This window comes from Silurus meridionalis, chromosome 15 (genome assembly GCF_014805685.1).
Source record: "Silurus meridionalis isolate SWU-2019-XX chromosome 15, ASM1480568v1, whole genome shotgun sequence".
Taxonomy (NCBI): Eukaryota; Metazoa; Chordata; class Actinopteri; order Siluriformes; family Siluridae; genus Silurus; species Silurus meridionalis.
The window spans coordinates 7,643,704-7,665,882 of record NC_060898.1 but is presented as its reverse complement, the minus strand read 5'-3'; the positions used below and the strand labels follow the sequence as shown (position 1 = coordinate 7,665,882).

Genomic DNA, 22,179 nt, shown 5'->3' with positions numbered 1-22,179 from the left:
CATGGTACTTTTAAGGTGGTATAATAATGTATGTGTGAATTAAGAGTGGAATTAGATGGAAGTGGAAGCTCATTGGACTTGGAAATTCTTTTTTTTTTTTTTATCCCAGCAACACAAAGCTGCTACTTCGGGGCCCTTGAGCACTTGTAAATGAAAAAGTGTGTGTCATGGGGGTGAATCACGGTCCCAGGTTCATTTTCTAACTTGGTGTCTGTCGGTTTTCACATGTTTTGCTTCCTCCTATCATAAATCACTCAGGTAGGTGGATTGACTATACAAAATTAGTGTTTCACACCTAGACCTTTAGTGGTGTCCTACCTGAATCAGTCCACTTCTTAATACCATCATTATGATGCCATGGCTATGGAAATATAGAAATATTATATAGAATTGTAGTATAACAGGGTGTTGTGTCACAGACGGGTATCTCGTGCAGTGAGAATGAATGCTCTTACTTAAGCAAGAAACCCAATGATGACAATTCAACAAGTCTCCTTTCACTGCAGCCACAGCTGCACTAACCGCAGACATCATCTCTAGCAGAGGCATCGATATCAATCTCATAAAAAAACCCTGGGTTTTCTGTTCATTTTTTTTGCATGTTTTTTTCTTTCTTCTGGGAATAGGGAATGAAGGCAAATTGTGGTTTTGTGCAAAATTTTAGGGGAAAGAAAGCGCAAAAGTATAAATGGTTCAGGACACAAGCTAACAACTGTTTTGACTTACAATGTCCAGCTTTTCTTGAAAAGTCTTTTGTAAATGTTATTTTAAGGTGTATTTGCCACCAATTCCTTTTTGTTTTTCTCTGTCAGCCATTGTGGAATAAAAAAAAGAAATAAAAAAAAAAAACAGCTATTAAGTCCACATGAATACATTAAAGCGTGTACAGTTTACTGCAGATGTGGTTTGTGATCTCTGACCAGTGGTGGACAAACCATGTTCTTGAGTTAAAGAAGAGATATGTTACTCCACTAAAAGTAAAAGACCAGTTCAGTTTTCATCCACTCATAAATAAAAAGGAACGATTGATTTCACAAAATGTAGTTGAGTAAAAAGTAAAAAAATAAATAAATAATGTAAAATGTCCAACTTCGCAAATAAAAAACAAAATCTTGCTCCATACCGCAGAGCGGCGCTGTGCGCTGTATATGATCTACGGAGCAGCCGGAAGAGTCTTCTTCATTCATTAAACGAGTAACACAGGCGTTGGCCGAGTTCCAAACGGCTTCTTAGTGGACAAATAGTGCATTACACAGCGCGCAGAAGGCCGTTATTTCATCCCCTATGTAGTGCATTTATGTAGGAAGAATGAAGTCAGTTTGGATTCAGCCTTTTGTGAAGTAGCCAACTGTGCTAAAGGGGCTGGGACGCGGACTAGCGGGGGCCGCAAACACGTAGTTTGAACTTTGGGTATTTTTTATAACGCATATGTGCGCTGAAGTTTTAACGCAAGTTCTGTTTGGGGGAAAAGGACAATACGATGTTGAGAAGAATATCCACCCGAGGTGAAGTCTAAATACAGGTGCGCGACATTTAATCTGAGCAGCTAGCAAGACGAACTAGCAGCCGCAGAATCGCTGCCTCACTAGCACTGCTACAGTTTTATATATCCGCGTGAGTGTGTCCATGAGTGTGTGTGTTCCGTTTTTCATTTTCTTGAAAAACCATGCGGTTTGAAACCAGCAAGACTTTTCGACTACCTGTTACTTCAACATCTTGTTTATTTGTAATTAATTAATATGGTTTAAAAAATACTAGTTACACTCAGTGGATGCAAATAATGGCGGGTCTAAATTAGGAATAGATTTTTTATTTGGGTTTTATTGTAGATTTATTGGACACCAATGCCTGTGTAATTGATGCATTCGGGAAAAAAACTGTTAGACGGTTAGTGGGTTAAGAAACAGCGTAATAATTCGGTCAGTGTGTGGTGCGCATGCGCAGCTTGCCCGCCCGCCCGCTGGCCCGCGTGTTTGTTCATACATGATGCATAGATACGCGTGGGCAAGTCGCCGGGTTTGGAATTACAAGGGAAAGAGACACGGTCCCCTACATCCTGCTTAGCGCACCGATGGACAGGGTGCTAACTATTGGTTCTCTCCTTTATAACGCGTATAAGGATATACAATGTCATTTATTCCATTTGCACCATCAATGTAAGTGGTATGAAGTAACAGTTCCACAGGTACATGTTGTGCTTTTTATTTATGTCAGGCAGTGATTGCTGTTTCTAGTAGTGTGGAGAATTTCGCTACATAGGGTAGGAAATCATTTGTATGTCTTACATGGCAGAGTGCAAAAGTTTGCATTGGGGAAAAATAATTTGCATTGGAGCACATCACAATCATTGTTTTTTTTGTTTTGTTTTGTTTTATTAAATTTTTTTTTTTTCAATGAAGCTTTTATTTCTATGCAATTCGATGCAAGAGCATCACAGCAAATTGAATGTGTGATATGAACAGTTTATACAAGATCTAGCTGTTTTCAGGTCCCACAGATCTTCACAATCACGTCGTTGCAATTTGGTTAGCGTTTGATTTAGTTTTGGATTCGGTGAACTCCAAGGGTGATCAGCCAGTGCTGGTGTGCAGTTCGTCCCTCGATTTACCGCGGTTCAAATCTCTCGGTCTCACTTTATCGTTTTATCGCTATTTATAACTATTTTGTTTCAGGAATTGTCCTGATTTAAAATCTACACTTATATTAAATTGTTTTTGTAGAGTTTGAAGTAAGGTCATTTATAAATACAAATATTATTAATTAATTCTTATTATTAATTATTAAATGAAGTAAAGGTATACCTAAAATACTGTACAATGTCTCATATATTTTCCCGGAGACAAAGAGCACGTCGTTTTGTTTATGGCGGTACAAGTTTACACAGTGTGCAGATGCTGAAAATCTTAAGAAATTGGTAGCATTACAAGAAATCGAAGGTTTCCTTTTATTGGTTGGTTGTAGTATCCTCTGATGGCAAAAATGTTGTACATACCAGGTTTAGCCAATAAAGATTGCAGTGATGTGTATCTTTTTACTCAGAACCTTTTTTGATGTCATAGGACACTTCAACCAATAAGCGAGCAGAGAAACGATGCATAGGCTACGCTACAGTACTGTACTACAGTACTAACTATAAATGTGAATTCTCCGAACTTGGAAATGGTTTCGGTGTGTGTTTAAAGAGTGTGGGCGGATTTATGGCTTAAAAAAAAAAAAAACGTTTTTTGGGAAAATCTTTTTCGCAATCTGTTTTGGCACATAACTACTGTGATAAACGGAGGACGGAAACCAATCCTGCATGAGTTAAGTTGGTGGTACTTTAATCAAATTAGAATTTAGGTGGCATTTTGGCACTTCAGTTTTTGTCTGTTCTGTCTTTGGCTTTGCATCCTGTCAGTTGCGATGTGTACTTCTCTTTGTGTATCATTTTTGCATAGTCTGTAATGCACTGGCTTCTTTATATGCACACCAAGATAGTCAAGGCAAAAAGTTTAATTCTGTCTGTTTGATTCTTTTGGTACTATTCTATTGGAGATGGAAAATTTTGCACTCTACTGTGTCCAGCAAGATCTTCCCTGTGGCTTTTTTGAGAAACTTCATTATAATTTTGATGAAGGTCCTCATACTGAACATTGAACCAATTTAAGATTGGAAAATTAACTGTTCTGATTGTAAATTCTGCTGGAATAACGTGCATACAACACGTAAATAATGCTTGTTTTAAGTTCTTTAATGTTTTTCCATAACATTAAGATGCATAACATAAGGTGGGAACTGGTGAATTCTGAGAGAATTTACATGGACACAGAGAATATACCAAACTGGAGCTTTGAGACAGTAGTGCTGCATACCTAGTAAACCACCATGCATCCCAAAGAAATTCAAGCAAATGTAAAAACGGTTTAGGACAAAAAGCCTGTCTGTCAGTAATGTAACCTGACTTGGCAGAGTTCTGAGAAACAGTAGCTAACATGTTATTGTAAAGGGACACCATTTATTTGCGCTTAATTTCTGGAAGACTGAATCACTGTGTAAACCTCTAGTCATTCTCTCCTGTTCTGGTGTCTGATAGGAAACTTTCTATGTCTTTAGATTTCGTTCTCCGTTACAGTTGAAGTTTCTGAACATATTTCTGTGTACGGCATTCTTTTATATTTTACATATTGTACACAGATTTCAAACTATATAACAAGCAACTTACGCGAGTGATCCAATGTTGGTATAATGTAGTCATATGAGTGTGGTGTGATAGTCCTGCATTTAAAACTAGTGATTTAGGATATATTGGTAAGCAGATGACTAGTGAGTTGTTAAGCTCAACATGGATGTTGGACTCGTCAGGATTCCATTTATCATCTGTAAATCTCAGTGAGGTAATGTTTTTAACTGGTGGTCTGTATAGTAAACTGTGTGCTTAAATGTATTTCTGACTGGAAAAGTGCGTTCTGCGGGTTGAGAGAAGACATGATCTCACATCCTCAGTAGGCAAGAATGGTTGGTAAATTATTACAAATGTCATAAACAAATGTCTTAATTCCTTTAGTTTTTGGGCTAAGACCGTGAAGTATAGTGGTTCACCTTCGTGGTTGGGTTTTCAGTCTCCACCAATTCATCTAGCTTTGTTCTTTACTTCTCCTTTGCATGAAGTAGACTTTGAGAAATTGCCAGATGTCTCAATTTATTTTCAATTTGACTTTCATTCCATGTAGTGAAATTTGCCAATCATGTATTTTGGCCAACAGTTGTCCAATTCTCATATATTGTCAACTTCCCATTTCTAATCTGTGGTAATATATTTATTTCTAGGTCTGTAACACGCACAACACAGAGCAGCCGCTAATTTGGAGACCCCACCCATCTGGCCTGTCCTCTAAAGATGGCTGAAGGCCAAAAGGCTGTTGAACTCTCAGAATGCCCCACAGATTCTGGGGCTACAATGGATAATCAGGATTTGTCCCTGAAACCTGAAGCTCTGTCCTCCAGTTCTCTGACATGTGAGGAGTCAGTCAGCATGCAGAGCCCCTCAAGGCCATTGCCCCCTGGCTTAATGTCCATGCCCTGCTTGCTAAAGGAGCTTCGCCGAGATTCCTCCCCTGAGGCCCTGCCAGCAGAAAAAGGCCTTGCTGCATCTGTCATTCAGATGTGCCCACAAGAAGACAGTGACTCCTCTGCCAACCTGCGATCGCCTTCATCTTCTGGTCACCTCGGCGATTCAGACACACTTTCCTCAGCCGAAGAAGAGGATGTGCAATCGGCACATGCTAAGCCTCACCCTTCCTCTCATTCTGAATCCGCCCCTAGAAAGTCTTCTCGCCGCTCACGGTCCGAGAGCGATGCATCTGCTGGCGTTGCCATGGCTGCCAAGAAGAACCGCTGTCAGGAGAGGCAGGCGAACGGTGGAAGGATCCGAGAGCGGGGCAAGCGCAGCCAGAGACACAAAGAGCGAATGCGTCTGCTAAGGCAAAAACGGGAAGCAGTTGCCAAGCGTAAGTCTCGCCCACTGGAGGACAGCAGTACAAGCGACAGCGATGCCACCGCACATTCTTCGTCGTCATCATCAACAGCATCGTCTGACAACGAGGGCAGGACAATCGGTTTGCATCCTCCAGGTATTGTGGGAACACACACAGACACGGCGAGATGAATTGGGGGATTTTAGCATTTAGTTTTCTGAAAGCGTAATTGGTAATCGTAATTCATACAAATACAGGTCACAAACATAATTCTTGTACACAAACCTTGCACATGTCAAAAAGTTCAAAAAGCATAGATATATAGAATGTAGAAATTCAACATGACTTTTTGTTTTTGGCTGTAGAAAAATCATTCAAGAGAGCAAAAACAAAAAGTTGTAGTGTAAATAAAATACATTTTAGTATCCTGTGTTCCCTAGTTTCTCCTTTTAAGGATGTGTTGCAAACAATGCTACTGTTGCATAATGGACCTGAACTGTTCCAACTGTTAAAATGCTAATGTTGCTATAGCACAGAAAAGTAATTATCCACATAAATGTGTGTGATTGGCCAGCAGAGGAACTACAGAAGCTGAGCAGGTTCAAGTTTAGAAAGAGCCATTTATTTATTTTTTCCTAAGTTGATCTGTGGGCTACAGAATTTCAGTTTGACTGTGATTCTACAGGAAATAAATACACATCCATTTTTGTTAGGTTGCAATTGTTTTTGACTGTTTCTAGTGAAGTGGAGTGGTGGTACTACAGTTAAAATAGAAATACTTGTGTTTGGTGAGTCAGTTTGCTGAAGATGTTGGACCATTTTCATGTTTTCCTTAAAAAAAAAAAATAATAATTACATTATTCCAGTCCCATTCAGCTAATCATATTATTGCCAGTAATTGCATCTACTTTGGTTGCCTCCACCACTTTTACAATGGATTTTCTCCGTCTGGCTGAAATGTGATTAACCAAAGGACCCAGTGTTTCCCTGTGGTTTTACTAAAAGACCACTTTATTAATAATAATAATAATATAAGCTCACTATTATATTAATAAGACCACATTTGAATGTAGTCTTTAATATACAAAAGAATAACTGTCATTTTAATATTAATGTACAATAGCATTATTATTTATTCTGGCAATGTTATTAGGGGTAAGGTACATAATAGTTAGTATGCTACACTGTGATGTTTTCTTGAAACAACCCCATTTTCAAAAATGACGACAGAAAACTGCACTTTATGGACAAAAGTGTTGTTGTAGGGACATGTTAGAGTTTTCCCTTCACTTGAACTGAGACCCACAAGTTCCACAAAGATATGGTTTATATGTTTGCCGTGCTGGATCTTGAGTGGTCTGGTATAGAGTTCTGACCCTAATTGGTTAAATGAGCACAAATTTCAACAACCACACACTAATATATAGTGGAACATCTATCCAAAAGTTGTGAAGTAGCAGATGTGAATCTTATTGTCAGGTGTCCAGTGACGTTTTTAAACACTGTAAATGCCTCACACACACATGCTTTGTACATGCAGATGCGTCAAATCAAATCGCAATTGCCTGACTTGCATTTGAAATTTAATGGATGATCTTTTACTGACGATAATATGAATAGACTATTTATTAAGTAAATAAAGCTTTGCTACACCTACATCTAAACCAAGCTCTAAATGAAAGTTGTTGTTTCTTTGTGGATTGTTAAAACTCTGATATACTTGTCTTTGTGGTGACATTTGGTGTTCAGTAAGATGATACCATGCCCACACACCCACATGTAGTGTCTCTTGGTGCATGTTGACTAAATAACTCCACGCTGGCTTCATTTGACACTTTACAGGCATATTCACACTGAGTGCAATGCAATGTCACTATAGTGCCAAATAAACAACAACAAAAGTATTCTCAAGCTCTAGGCAAGATACAGCAATATTAATAAAATATTCTTTTATTACAGAATAAGAGTTCTGAAATAATAGTTGCTGTAGCTGTTCATAAACATGAATGTGTTCATCTAAAAATCCTGTTCAGGTTCAGTGTGAATAAGCCTGAAATACACAAGATCAGTGATACATACACCTACACATAGAACTACGCATTATAAAAAAATTATAATTTTGCTTGGTTGGTTTCTTTTGCATTCTTGCACACCGATGCAAACGACTTAATTCTCAAAACGCACACAGACAGGTGTGTTCCATTGCTAATCATTGTCATTCATGCTTGGTAAATGTAAATGATTGCATCCAAAGCTTTATCCCTAAAACCCAAGTAAACAAAACTTTCCACAGTCTCTGTTTGAGGTCACTGGAAATGCAAATGTCAAAACTAAAAGCAGTCAGGGTGGAAGTGAAAGCAAGTATAAAAAAGCCTGGGAAACTCGCTTGTAAACAATAAGCATTACTCTGCGTAACTCACTATATTTCTCTGTGTATGTGGATATTTATTTATAAATATATAGATAAATGTAGATATTGATTATATAGCCTGCTTTGTCAGACAGTTGGAAAAATTGCCTAGTAAAGCCCTGACGCTTTGATCAGATAATGTCTTTTATTAATTTCTTTTTTTATTGTAGTTAAAAGCTGTTTGTACTAAATACTTTTTGTGCCATGCACCAAATTCTAACATTTGCTCTATCTATATATCTAGCTGTTCCTCTTTCTTTCTTTCTATCTGTCTCCCTTTTATTTATTTATTTATTTTTAATCTATCCATCTGTCTTTATAGTAGTTTTTGCCAGATTGTATGTGTAGTATTTGAATAAATTTTTAATTTAATGTATTTTTGCCTAATCAGGCTATTTATTTATATAAGCAGTTTGCCTAGTATATTAGTAATACATTCAAGAATTTGTCACAGTTTTAGATTTATCACACGACTTTTTTTTTTTTATGTTTTGATGGCGGCTCCTTTCTTTGCCATCCAATGTGTTGTGGTGTTTGCATATTGACTTAATTCCTTGTTATTCTCTGCTCAACCAGGTAGCATTTACTTGATGCACTGCAACTTGGGCTTAGTAAAGTTTTTGCATTTTTGCAGAATATAAGAAATGTGTAAACTTTATTAGCGCAGAGGCCTGTCTATTTTTCGCAGATGATGAAATTAAATTTCATTTTAATTTGTGTTAGCTGATTTAGAAATCCCCGTGTGCAGAGAATCCACTGTTTCAAGGCATTCAGCTGTTAAGAGTTTCTTTGTTGAAACATAGCTGCTTATGAGCTAGAGCTACAGCTTACAGCGAGCTCGGTTAATTAAGCAACATTAACAAAATGCACACTCCAGACTGTTCAATGCCGCTACACCAACACAATTGGTGGTCGTTTTATTCCCCTCACTGAAATTACAGAATACATTTAAAACCCATGCCTACATATAAAACTTATGTATCTTTTTTAAGTCAAGTAGCTGGCATATCTCTCTTCCTTTTATTCTCAGAACGTCCAGACATCTGCCAATAGATGGCGCTGTGCATCTTGTCAACTGATCAGTGCATCTTGTTGCACTGGTTTTTTTTTTTTTCCTCTGCATTATACAAATTTATTGTTAGTTCCACAATATGCTGGTACTTTTTTGTACCTTTTTACCCCTCGTGGTACAGTTAAAGTATAATAAAGAAGCCAATGGTTTCCTGCTGTGTGTATGTGTGTACATACATACACATACACATTAAGAATGTTTTGTCCATTTAAGTAAAATGAATTGTATTTGGAATTCTATTTATCCATTACTTATGTGGGTATATTTCTGAATGCGGAACTGTTCTTATTGTCAGACTTTCATGCAACATAACGCACTACCCAGAATGCACCGTGAAAGCTGCATGACTCCCATTAAGCTTGTCAGCATGGCCGCCGTGAAGTCCAGCTTTTTTTTTTCCCTAGTGTGTGCCTGACGTTTGTGTATGTGTGTGTTCTCGGCGCTTGCTGTCTGTCTTTAAGCTGGCCGCCGTGGAAACAGCATGGGCGGAGTCCTGGAGGAAGCGCTGACACGTGTGGCTGCCGCCCAGAGGCGTACAGAGGAAAGGTTCCGTGCGTGGATGGAGCGAATTAGCCGTCTCCATTCTGGTGAAGACGATGATCAGTCGTACGGTGGGACTCCAGAAGGGCGGAGTCACATCAGCTCAGAAGGAACATCAGCGGCCTATCGGATCATCCGTCTGAACAATGATGCCTCCCCCCCAACGCTAAACTCTGCTCACAGCTGTGTCCTGGATCCGAATCTGCTAAATGTGTAACGGGCCGATGTGTTGAGCTACTGAGAAAATTTGCTAAATAAACATTCTGGCCAATGATGCTGGATACAGTACACAAGGCCATCTCTCTCTCTCTCTCTCTCTCTCTCTGTTTTATAATTTTTTTTTTTTTTTCGTCTTGTGCACTCTTATTTTCCCCATTACTAACTTTCTTTTCTTTTTCCCATCTTCTTTCTCCTTTTGTTTCCCCCTTTCTCAATTTTACATTCATGTTTTTAGCAAATACGTTTATTTCAAACAATTCCACATTGAGTCAAAATGCAGTTTATTCATATGGATGTTGTAGGAATTGGCAGTGGTTCCATTAGTCTACCAGTCAGTCAGAACTACATGCGAGTAGTCAATCGTCATAGAGCTGATACAACTTTCATAAACAAACTCCATTAATAAAATATTCATTAGTAATATTAAAACTGTACCAGATCTCAGGTTAACTACCAAGGTAGCTGTGACTGCATGGCAAAAAACACACCTGGATGAATGTGTGGAGGTCAAACTGTATAAAACTCAAGACACTCAAAAATTTGTTCTTAATGTTCAATCTGGCATTTTGGTCATAACTGATCTTTCTGGCAGATATTTTATTATATATGTTTTGTGTAATATTTCGGGAAAATTTCAAAACTTGGTTTAAAGTCTCTACCTTCATCATTTACGACAAACCCTAGCATTAACATTTATATTCCCCCTTCACAATAATGGCTTTTATTACACACCTTAGGGTGAAGGAATTTGGTATCTTAAATTCTGAAATACAGCTTTTAAGATATGCTCAAGGTAAAACAATTAGAGCATAACATTTTCATATCTTCCTTTTTGATGCCAATGAACTCTATTTAAGGCCAATTTAGTTTGTCATGCTCATGTGCTTGCCAGATGACTGCAGCTGAATAAATGTTAGACCACTCCAACAACCTCCAATTTTTCCTGGCTTAATTTAGCTAAATTTTAGGTTTTTTTTTAAATTATTATTTAGGCTACTGATTTTTTTTTTGTTCTAGAAATTATATTCTACAGTTTTAAATTGGGTGTATTGAAAAGCAAATCTTTGCAAATCTTCTTTCAAGCAAAGTTAGACTGGCATCCCCAAGCTTTTCCACAAATTGAGGCCATAGAAACCTCAGTTTTCTTCGTCCATTCATTGTTTTAGTCCATCTTAGTCAAATTAGCATGTGCACTTTGATATGCCTGTTGGCAGATTACAACATCTGATTAGTCTTGGCTTTTTCAGTGCAGCATTGTAGCTACTGAATGTTAAAGAATCAAACTTGGACACCTCGTGTGACTCAGCACCGAAGAGGAGCTGCTGTTTCTTCAATATCCAAAATGCACTCAGGAGAAATGAGTCTTTTAGAAAAGTCTTAAAGATGGTTGAGGAACATTTTGAGGTGTGTTCCTGTACACACAATCTTTCCTTAGTATGTGTGTGTTTTGAGAAGCTTCTGTGGTTGGTATTCCATACCAGAACAGATGGATGACAGCTCTACACACAATGCACAGACTTGCTTTATGTCACTGTGTCACTTGGAGACGAAATCGAAGAACTGCCTCAGTTGTGATGTGTTTTGATTTCTGTTTATTACGTCACATGCATGTAGTGGACAAAGCAAATAGTACAGAGCAATAATGCATGAACAGCTGCACTGTGATGTTATACTACTAATATAACTTAGCTAGAATTACTCCATACACAAATACTGTTAAGTTTAAGCTAACCTCATGCTGAAATGTTTTCTGTCAGTGGCCACTACTGAAGCTTGCAGATATTGCAGCCAGATACACTATATAATACATACACAGACACACATTTATAACTGTTTAGTCGTTTAATACAATATCACTATCAGTTTCTGTGTTAATCTTTTTTTTTGTTGTTTTGGGTTTTTTTTTAAGCTTTTTTTCTTTTAAATTACACACCAAAAACAAATCTTAACCACAGAAGGGCCTTAAAGAGAAAACGTTTATTTCACAAACATCCACACTGCAGAAGGGCTTAAAGGTTTACGAATAATACATTTGTGCTAAGTAAGGACACACTTCTTCAATAAAAATGTTAAGATGTTAATGAGCTAGTGAACTGCAAAAGAGATCTGACGGAACTAAATAACCATTTCTTCTTTTTTTTTTTTTTTTTTTTGGATTGTCATTTTCCTAGTATAATAATCTGTCGGTAATGTTCCTGGTTCAAAATTAAAAAGAATGCTGTCAATAATACCTGTCCATCATTTATGATCTGTATTTAATGAAAACGCAAGGCAATCACATTAATAGGAATACCAGTACACCTGCTTGTTATCCAACTAATCAGTCATGTGGTAACAGTGCAATGCAAAAATAAATGTTGCAGTTACAGCTAAAGAGCTTCAGTTAAGATTTAAATATCAGAATGTGGGGGAAATATCTCAGAAGCTCCTCATCTGCTGGGAATTTCACCTTTGACAGTTTTTATACAGTATTGCATGAAAGCCAATTAACATATACTGAATGGCTGTTTCACTGGTAGGAACATTTTGATGAGCGGTGAATGATCACATATTTAGTTTCATAAGGGGTAAACTGCATAGTTGCTACTTCAATTTACTAGATAGGGTCAGTTCCTGGATTTGAATTGTTCTGTTGGGGTCTAAAGTGTAAGAACATAAGAACAGAAAAGGAAAACCAATCTAGCACATATTTTGCAAGGAAAATGTCACTTGATTTTGCTCCCGATTTTGAATATAAATGCTGATTAAATTTTTTTTACTTTATCCAGGAAAATCACATTCATTGGTGTGTAGTAAATTTTCTTAGTAGAAACTTCATCCACCTTTGTCCAGAGCTTCAATGTTTTCTTTATATATATATATATATATATATATATATATATATATATATATATATATATATATATTATTGTAGTATTTGTCATACAAATCTGTTATTATACACTTGCTCAAAAATACAAGAAAAATGCCCATATAGTATAATGCTATGTGACTGAAGGCTAAGTTTGACTGAATAAGAAGTTACAGTGGCATTGAAATTGTTTTAAAAATCCTAAAACACAGATAATTTATTTTACAAATATTATTTTATACCTAGAAATAAAAGTCATTATTTTGTAGTAGAAAATTATGCTAGTGAAAAAATAAAATTGTGTGCATGTGTGTTGTGCAGTGGGGCCAGAGATCATCGGCCACTATGACGTGTCAGACACTCATTCTGAACTGGAGCAGCAGTTGCACACACTCTCAGGTCGGTGAATAGGGCTAGATAAATTAAACGTGGATAAATCTTATTTTAATGCACTTGCTATGCTCAGAAAAAAGAAGAAAGGAATGACAAAGGGTTACCTTTTAATAAAGGTATCTTGAAAAAAATAAGAAACAATAGAAGGATTAATCGAATAGAAATTTAGGAGCAGGAGCACAACTAGGGGGTTCACCAGTCTTGTTGGCTGCGGATTTTCATTCTAGTCAAACAAGTCACACGTCATTATTACTGTAAATGTGCAGCCACATTGGGCCTGGATTAAGATTGAAGATACCTGTAAATGTGAATTTTTCTTGTATTGCGTTTATTTACTCAAATTCATCCTTGAGTGACTGTAAAGCCGGATGAGCTCTGTATGGTACACTGAAATTACAGAACAAAGATGTACTCTCGCCTCTTTTACCTGCTTTTGCTAATTGGTCCAATAGACCCTCTGCTTGTTTTGGACAAGTGTAGGCCACACTCAAATTCCAGCTCAAGATCAGCAAAAGGCATGGACCTTTTTGGAATAAACTGCAAGTAACTTGGACATTTGTCCAAGTCTTGTATATAGCGGATATTCTGTAACTGTACTACCATTGCCAATGTGTTTTCCTTTTTTAGGCTTCAGGCTTTTTAATTAACTGGTGCCTTGAATCAAGTGAGTTGGGATCACAGTGGTCACCCAGAGACAGGATTGAGAAACAATGCTATAAATGAATTCTACCACAGCACTCTAAAAAGTTAGAAAGTGAAAATATAATACTTGCAAATATCAGGACCTCTGAGTGTTCTTAGCATTGTCATTCTTATAATGTGAAAAGAAATCTGATGTTATTGTTTTGGTGTATAAATGGCTTGGAAAGAGAAGGATCCTGTCATATGCTGATGTCCTACGCTTAATTTGAGTAATGGGATCCTATTTATATCCACTTTGGAGTTGTGAAATATAGTCAAAACAGTCAACTTAGTTATAACTGCAATATAAGGACAAATTACTGAGACACCTAATTTTTCCAGTGTTTTTTCCCTAAACCGTTACTATAGCGATGCACAAAATTGTATAGGTTGTCTTTTGATGCAGTAACATTAAATTCGCCCTCATTTAAACTAGGAGACTCAAACCTATTTAAGCATGCCTATGCACCTGTGCACAAAACAAGCTTTATGAAGATATGGTTTGCATGATTTGGAGTGGAAGATCTTAAATGACCTGTTATTGAGCGCTGTTCTCAACCCGTTAACACCATTTGGGATAAATTGGAACACTGACTGCACGCCAGGCTTCCTCAGCCTACATCAGATTTTACTAACACCCTTATAGCTGAATACAAATCAAACAAAGTTGTGCATAACTTTTACTTGTATGCACAACTTTGCCTACCCATCCAAGCTTGAACATGCATCTTTTATCAGAAGTGACTAGCACATATTAGTCAAACATAAAAAAAACCCACTAAGCTGTGACTATTAGATTTACCTATCGAAAGAAAATGTATTTACTAATACTGTAACTGTTCTCTGAAGCCCATATTAGTAAGGATGTCAGGAAACAGCTGCAGTATAAGAATAAAATCAATTGTCCGATAAAACGATTATGAATGAACAGGCTCTTATGGAACATCTTTATATTTGAGAGGTATACTAACACAGCACGCTTTAATATTATTTAACAAACTATTTGGACATTGATCAGATAGTTTTAATGCTATTTTAGTTGTCTTTTAGAATATTAAAAATGACTCAGCTTTTATGTTTGAAGGAATTTTATGTCCTACTCGTTATTAAATTTGAATTGCATTACACTAACACTAAGCTAGAATGATAACTGCCAATGAGCTTATTTTAGAAGTGTGACTTTCTGTTGTAGTTTGTCATGTTCTTTATTTGTCCACCAAATATTACTGAAGCCTGTGTAGTGTAATAAGTGTTTGTAAATGTTTGTCCTGGTTGTGTTGCTGTAGGACCAGTGGATGTGGCATCTTGCCAGGTGAGTCTGCCGTTGTCTGACAGCGAAGTGGAGATTGTCGGCGTCCAGGAAAATACCAGGTTTGAAACGCCCCTAAGCATTAACACTTTTATTGTTTCATTTTGATGATTGTCTTTTTTTAAATGATTTGTTTTATTTTAATTGAACCTAATTTTTGCTTATTTTCATCAACTGTTAAGCTAGTTTTACATTTCAAATCATCATTGTTGTTAGATTGCTTTTTTTATTTATATATAACTATTGGCTACAGGTTACCTACAACTTATTTTTATATACTTTATAGCCAAAACATTAATGGACATCTTACCATCACACAGACAAATGATGTTCTTTTTTTTTTTTTTTTGGTCAAATTGTTGTAAATCGAAAGCACACAATAATCTTTAATATCTTTTCATGTTGTACCGTTTCTTTATCTTGAGCTAAGAGGCCCAAACATGTTCCAACCCTACAATGTCCTTGTGCACAAAGCGAGATTCATGAAGACATGATTCGCCAAACTTGCAAGAATTCGAGTGACCTGCACAAAGCTCTGACTTTGACACCATTCAACACCTTAAAGATTAATTTGTCTGTCTATTACATTTCAGGCCTCCTGATGTGGCTTCAGTGCCCTTCTTGTGGTTGAATGAGCACAAATCACCACAGCAACACTCTAAGATCTATTGGAAAGACTTGGAGTCTTTCCAATATTGAGGTTATTATAAGAGCAAAATTGGGTTTCAATCTGGAAAATATTGTTCAGAAAGCACATACAGTGCCTCCGGAAAGTATTCAAAGAGCGTCACTTTTTTCCAGATGTTGTTTTGTTTTGTAAATGTATTATTTACCTAAAAATTCTACAAGCAATACCCCATAATAGCAATGCAAAAGAAGTTTGTTTAAAATGTTCGCAAATTTACTAAAAAAAAAAAACTCATGTACATAAGTATTCACAGCCTTTGGCATAACGCTCAAATTGAAGCTCAGGTGAATCATGTTTTTACTGATCATCCTTGAGATGTTTCTACAACTTGATTGGCGTCCACCTGTGATAAATTCAGTTAATTGTACATGATTTGGAAAGGCACACACCTGTCTATATAAGGTCCCACAGTTAACAGTGCATGTCAGAGCACTAACCAAGCCATGAAGTCCAAGAAATTGTCTGTAGATCTCTGAGACAGGATTGTATCGAGGAAAATAACGAATTAAATCCATTTTGGAATAAGGCTGTAACATAAAGTGTGGGAAAAGTGAAGTGCTGTGAATTCTTTCTGGATGCACTGTATGGTTGTGGTGCTGAGGTGTCTACAAACTAGTGGCCATAAAGTACATCAGTGCCTTACTCTTCCTAGTGGCTAGCTTATAATTAATGACTATTTAAAAATATTTATATATGGCAAATATGTTTCGGTTAATCAAGCGTGCATTAATTACTTGAAATTGTGTTCTCTATCATATTCCCTTCAGTGCTGTGTCAAGATTTCCGAGAGGTGGCGTCATCCAGTCTCTGTCAGCATGGAAGCAAACTGCCATACCCCAATGGACAGCGGTCTCTGCCCAGGCTGACTGGGCTCCGCCCCCTGAGGTGGTCGATCTGACACTGGATGAAGACAGGCACCGATACTTGCTGTGATCCCACACACTAGGCACTTAAACACAGCAGTTGCTTGAGTGTCGTTAAACATTATAATGTTTATCCCTTTATTGGTTTGATGACATTTCGGTTGGGGGGGGAGATTTTTAATGGTTTGGTGTGACAATCTGAACTGAATTTGAACGATTTTCTTTGTTGTCATACATCAGTCTTTGAAGGCCCTAGAATGGCCACATCAAGATTAATGTGTGTAAATGCACTGAGGATCTAAACTGTGTATGACTTCAGGCAAGTTGCAGTACTGTAATGGAATGAGAGCTTACTTCAGACACAAGCTAGACATTTTCTTCTAACAACTCAAAGTCTGGTGCGATTACTGCCTTTAAAAAAAACCCTACATTGAGCAGAATCGGATTTGCTCAGTTCAGTTTCTCCTAATGCACAGCTGAACAAAATGGTCAAAGCTACTGTTAGACATACACTGTATGACATTTCATTTGTACTACATGTGCACTGAAATTTGCCTTGTTCCCGATTTCTAACAAAATTAACAGGTTAAATCCCAAATGTTTTCAATAGTTTGGCAAACACACACACATCGGATGCCTGCTGTTATCCTCAGGTGTCTTCAACTCTTTGTGGTGACTTACTGCAAAGCTCCTTTATAGTGCAAAAATAGCAGGGTTTACTCTGAGAATAGCAATAGCTCCATTAGGTTTCTGTGTGTGTGTGTGTGTGTGTGTGTGTGTGTGTGTGTGTGTGTGTGTGTGTGTGTGTGTGTGTGTGGGAGAGAGAGGGGGGCTACACAGAGAAGTGTTATCAAACTGTTCAATGCTGCTGTCTGAGTGTCTGTCCTGTGTGTATGTGTGTGAAAGAGAGAGTTTCTCTGCACTAGAGAATTTGTTCAGGCACACTCGTGTTTATATATTTTAGCAGAGAACATGGCCTTTATGCCAGCGGGAAAGAGGTGTCGGCTTGTGACAATTAGAAATTTTAAGTAACTATTTTTTAAATTAGTATCTGAGACTAGTTCAAACTGTGCTTAATATCCTCATTGATCTATAAAATTGTATATTAGTTTTGCTATATCATGCTTTCTCTTAATACAGCATTAGATGTTACAATTAATATTTAAAATGTTTGTTTTTTTCTGACATGCTTGAATGACAGTTATTAGGAAGGAAATACATATTTCCTCAAATAGGTCGAATACATTTTTGCTGTGGTTATTTGTGGATGTTTTTTGGGCTACTGATATTTTTTTTTTTTTTTGTGTTATTGACACAATCACATCATTTAGCTTTCTCTTCAGAGTGAAAGATCCTCAGACTGTGTATGAGAACGTGGGAAGTAGGCGTTAGCAAAGATGACAACATGCTTCCTGTTAAAATCGCATGGACATTTGTTATACCAGAGCAAAATTCTTCTCTCACTTGCAAATGTGACACGAATTTGTCCACAGAAACAAATGCTGTTGCTGATACACAGTGGCATGCAAATAAATATATCTGTTGTTCTCATTTAGTTTGACACTTCTCATTCAACCGATATTACCTGAACCTTACACAAGAATTAGGTGTGATGGAGAAGTGAAAAGACAAAAATATCTCCATGTGGCTGGGGTGGACGCTAATGTACTAGAACGAAGTTTTTTTATTTTGCGAATCTCACATATCGGATTGAAGAGAAACTGTAAAAAAAAATGATAGATTTTCTTTAACAACTCTGCAATAATTCATCTTACTGGTTTATAGTAGTGCACTCATCCTGTCTATAGTGACAGCTACTTCAATAGGATTTGTATGGTGGATGATCATGTATTTTAAGCCTCAAATATTTTGTTATTTAACCAAGATATATTATGGATATGTTGAACCTTTCCGTAAGGAAAACATCTATGTAACATTTATTGAAGGAGTCTTAGGTGTCAGTGCTTTGTATTGGTCAGTAACTGTTCCACCTTGGCAGAGTCTCTGGGACAGAGGAGTTTGCAATTCTTTGTTTGTTTCTCACAGAGGAAAGAGATGCTGTTGAGGTAATGACTATTTAAAGCTGTTATAGTGTCAGTGATGATAAGAATTTAACCTACCTTTCAGAAGTTCTACAATATTAACTGCAACTCTAAAGTTAAAAGTATGATCTTTAATAAATGTATATTTTAATAGCTGGCAAATCGTTGCGTTATAAGAGAACGAAAACTTCTCCATGACTTCTCCATGACTCCATGACTTAACCATTGATTATTCTCTTATAACAGTTTCATGATCCTGATCCCTAAGTACTTCCAGTTTTGTGTTTTCCTGCTTCCAAAACACCTGGTTCAACTACTCCGACCTCTGAGCAACCTTTTCTGAGTTGAAGTGACCATGTTAGAGCAGGGATAACACTAAAATGTGGAGGACAAGGAATACTCCAGGATCAGAGCTGAGAACCTGTGTGCCCCATACTGTGTTATACTTTTCATAATGTATGACCCTTGTAAAGTGTTCATTTATGTGTCTATTAGGATGCCAAGCTGGGAAAAGTCTTGTTCTCTTTGTCTATATTGTCCTTTTAAATGAGTTATATAACAGGGTGTTCAATCTTATTTGCATAGAGCCAGTTTGGATGCAGGTGTTCATTCTATTCAAGTAGTAAACACACCTTTTTCACCTCTTTATTAAGGCTTACTACGATACCAGGTCTCATCTCTCTCTAAGTTTGATTGCACCTTATTCTTGTTTGTTAAGTTGTATAGCTGGCATCCTTCTTTTTCCTCCTGTTCTTCATTTCTTACTGTTAGTAAGAGCTGGACTGATGGAAGCAAGACCAGACCTGTTAAATAATAAAAAAAAGAAGGGCCTTAGCTTCCTGAATATATTAAAACCTATTAATACCGCCAGTATAATAAAGATTACTTAACACTATTCAAGATGCACTGGCCACTCAAATCTGTGAGCTTAAGCAGAGAGAAGCAAAGCAGCAGAGGATTCATTTGACTTTTAAACCTTTTTCATAGCAACTCTTGAATATCGTGAAAAAATGAATGTTTTTTGGCTTTTCAGATTTTTGATTTTATTATTTGTACAAGGCTCAATGAACAATAATGTTTCAATGTCAACAATTTTGTCAGCAGATAAATGCGTCATAACTAATGAATTATACGTACCTTACAAATTTTGAACAGCTCATTGTTTTTTATGGAAATGAAGTTCAGCTAATACAATCGAGTTATTAAGTTCAGGTAAAATTATGCATACCCAAGTCATCATCTGTTGTCTAATAGACCAACAGCAATAGGACAGCGTGTTCAGTTAGACTTTATACACCATCCCAATAAAATAATTGATATCCTTTGCTCCTCACATTGTCACCTTTTTTGCAGTATTTTCAATTCTGGGCAATGTTAGTATATGTGTTGTTTTATTTTTTTTAATTTTTTTTTTTGCTTCCCCAAGTTCTGTCCTTTCAAAAAATGCCTATTAGAGCAAAGGGAACCTTTTTTAGATGAATAAAGCTATTTAAAGAGTAATGTGTCTTTTTTTTTCTCACCTTTGTTTGGCCGTCTGTGCTCAAGTCATTATTATTGTTGTTATTATTATTATTGTTATGTTAACAAATCATCACCAAATACATTCCAGAGCATGCCACTATCATGGGAAAGCTGTTCATGCCCTTTGACCTTCAGGTCCTGTGGGGTGGGGGTTAGGGCTCGGCAGCTGGTCTGTTCAGTCGTCAGGACAAAACCCCTTACATGCACTCACTACAGCTGTATGCTAATGTGGTTGCGTCTGTTGCACTGATAGAACAGGAGGAGTGTAAAGTTATTCATTTCAAATGTGTGCCTCAAGCTGACGTGAAGCAGAAAAAAATAAAAGTATCTTATAATAGCATTCATCATTCATTTTAACTGACTGTGTGTTGGCTGTTATATAAAATGTATCTTTAAAACTTTGGGAATGGAATAGGTTTTAACTTTGTACTTATTTTTGCAAAATACTAATACTTTTTTTTTTATTCAGGACTTTGGAGAAGCCGTGAGGGCCTAGGCCTATTTAGAAACTTGACATGTTGGTAAAACTAAATTATGAAACTGGCAGACAAGATGCCAAATGTGAAATGCTTCATTATATATAGTTATTTAAAGAATATAAATATTTTTGGTTTATTTAACACTTTTCTAGGTTACTACATAACTACAAATGTGCCATTTTATAGTGTTAATGCATTTACACCTATCAGGCAGAACGTTATGACCGGTGAAGTGAATCACACGGATTATCTCTTCATCATGGCACATGTTAGTAGTTGGGGTATATTAGGCAGGAAGCAAACATTTTGCCAAAGTTGATGTGTTGGAAGCCGAAAAAATGGGCAAGTGTAAGGATTTGAGTGATTTTGACAATTGCTAAATTGTGATGGCTAGACAACTGGGTCAGAGCATTAGGCAGATGGTCATATTGCTATGCCTGATCAGTGTATCTTTTAAGATATAAAACAGAAAAAATATAAGTAATACTCAAATAAACACAATAATGGGAAATACCACAATTTACATTAATTTAAGAGCTGTCAGAAAAAACAAATGTTACAGAACATTTATATGCGCCTTTAAGAAAACAGTCCACCAAGATGCTTGAGATAACTGATTTAGCTGATTTTTTTTCTTTAAATTAATTTTATTTACTTGGATGGATTTGGACTTGAGATCTAATGTGGTTTTATAAGGAATAGGATGATGGTCACAGTAAATATAAAAAGTGGGAAAGTTTAATGTATCTTAATAAATAAAAAAAATAACTACTTTATGCTGTTTATAACATAATTACATGTCTGTAGGTTTGTTAGTAAATAACTAGTATTTATTCATTTGACTGGAACGGATGCTTACATAACTAGCAAAGGAAACAGGTTAATTTATTTAAGTAGCACGTTTTAATTAGATGGGATTCATGCCTCCTAGGGAAGCAGAATAGATGCTTCATTTAAAACAAGTCTTTGTTAAACTCTTTTATTAAAACATTTTACCTAGTTAGGGGCCATGGTGCTTATTTTCAATTTCGACACATTCATCTTCTGTTGCACACAGATAGCCATAGTGTTAACTACATTGTGTAGTATAAAAAGATCAACAGTTAAATCCTGATTGGATTGGATTGGATATATAAACCTGATCAGTTGAATTGACTGATATAGGTAACACTTTTTTCTTGTGCATGTAAATCAGTTATTCAGTCTGAATACCACTAATAAGTAAAATCAAGAATAAGTATGCCAAATTGCTACTGATCATTTTGCATATTGGAATAAAGTATAATTGATTAGGTGTTTCCCTTCCTTTGTTTTTTGTCTGCTGCTATTTATACGTGGCACAAAACAGAATGTTATAAAGAATTCAACGAGTTATCAAACATTTAATCCTGTTTGAAATTCACTTTATTGTTTTGATGTTATGCATATTAATTTCATCTTTTTCAAAATGTCTGTTTAAATCTTATCAGACCTCAAATGACCAAACAGACTGATGCTTTGGTTGTTTGTGTGTTAGTGTACCGCTAAAATGTAACTGCTGATTTATGTTATAATCACACAGCTGTAGCTACAGTATTAACCCACAGTAAACAATTAAGTTTTTAAAATTCTTGTTAATATTTTAAAATTATGGTTCAGTTTGTGCGTGTGTGTGTGTG

At 36.5% G+C, this 22,179-nt stretch overlaps 1 protein-coding gene across 7 annotated transcripts; it reads left to right on the top strand.

Moving 5' to 3' along the window:
* The first annotated feature begins 1,214 nt into the window (after positions 1 to 1,214).
* Positions 1,215 to 18,030, top strand: c15h18orf25 (chromosome 15 C18orf25 homolog). 7 transcript variants are annotated; one of them, XM_046867205.1, is made up of 5 exons: positions 1,215 to 1,522; positions 4,807 to 5,609; positions 12,867 to 12,944; positions 14,906 to 14,990; positions 15,522 to 16,361. In XM_046867205.1, the coding sequence occupies exons 2-5, from the start codon at positions 4,877 to 4,879 to the stop codon at positions 15,625 to 15,627; spliced, it is 1,002 nt and encodes a 333-aa protein (XP_046723161.1). In that variant the 5' UTR covers positions 1,215 to 1,522; positions 4,807 to 4,876; the 3' UTR covers positions 15,628 to 16,361. The 7 variants fall into 7 exon arrangements, with proteins under 7 accessions (XP_046723161.1, XP_046723158.1, XP_046723157.1 ...); XM_046867202.1 differs by lacking the exon at positions 15,522 to 16,361 and adding an exon at positions 16,384 to 18,030 and having other exon boundaries at positions 1,217 to 1,614; XM_046867201.1 differs by lacking the exon at positions 15,522 to 16,361 and adding an exon at positions 16,384 to 18,030 and having other exon boundaries at positions 1,219 to 1,522.
* Positions 18,031 to 22,179: the final 4,149 nt, after the last annotated feature.

Coding starts and splice junctions, on each gene's coding strand:
- c15h18orf25 (XM_046867202.1), top strand. CDS start 4,877: ATGGCTGAAGGCCAAAAGGCTGTTGAACTCTCAGAATGCCCCACAGAT. Junction 12,945..14,905: donor GCAGTTGCACACACTCTCAG/GTCGGTGAATAG, acceptor GTGTTGCTGTAG/GACCAGTGGATGTGGCATCT. Junction 14,991..16,383: donor GGCGTCCAGGAAAATACCAG/GTTTGAAACGCC, acceptor TATTCCCTTCAG/TGCTGTGTCAAGATTTCCGA.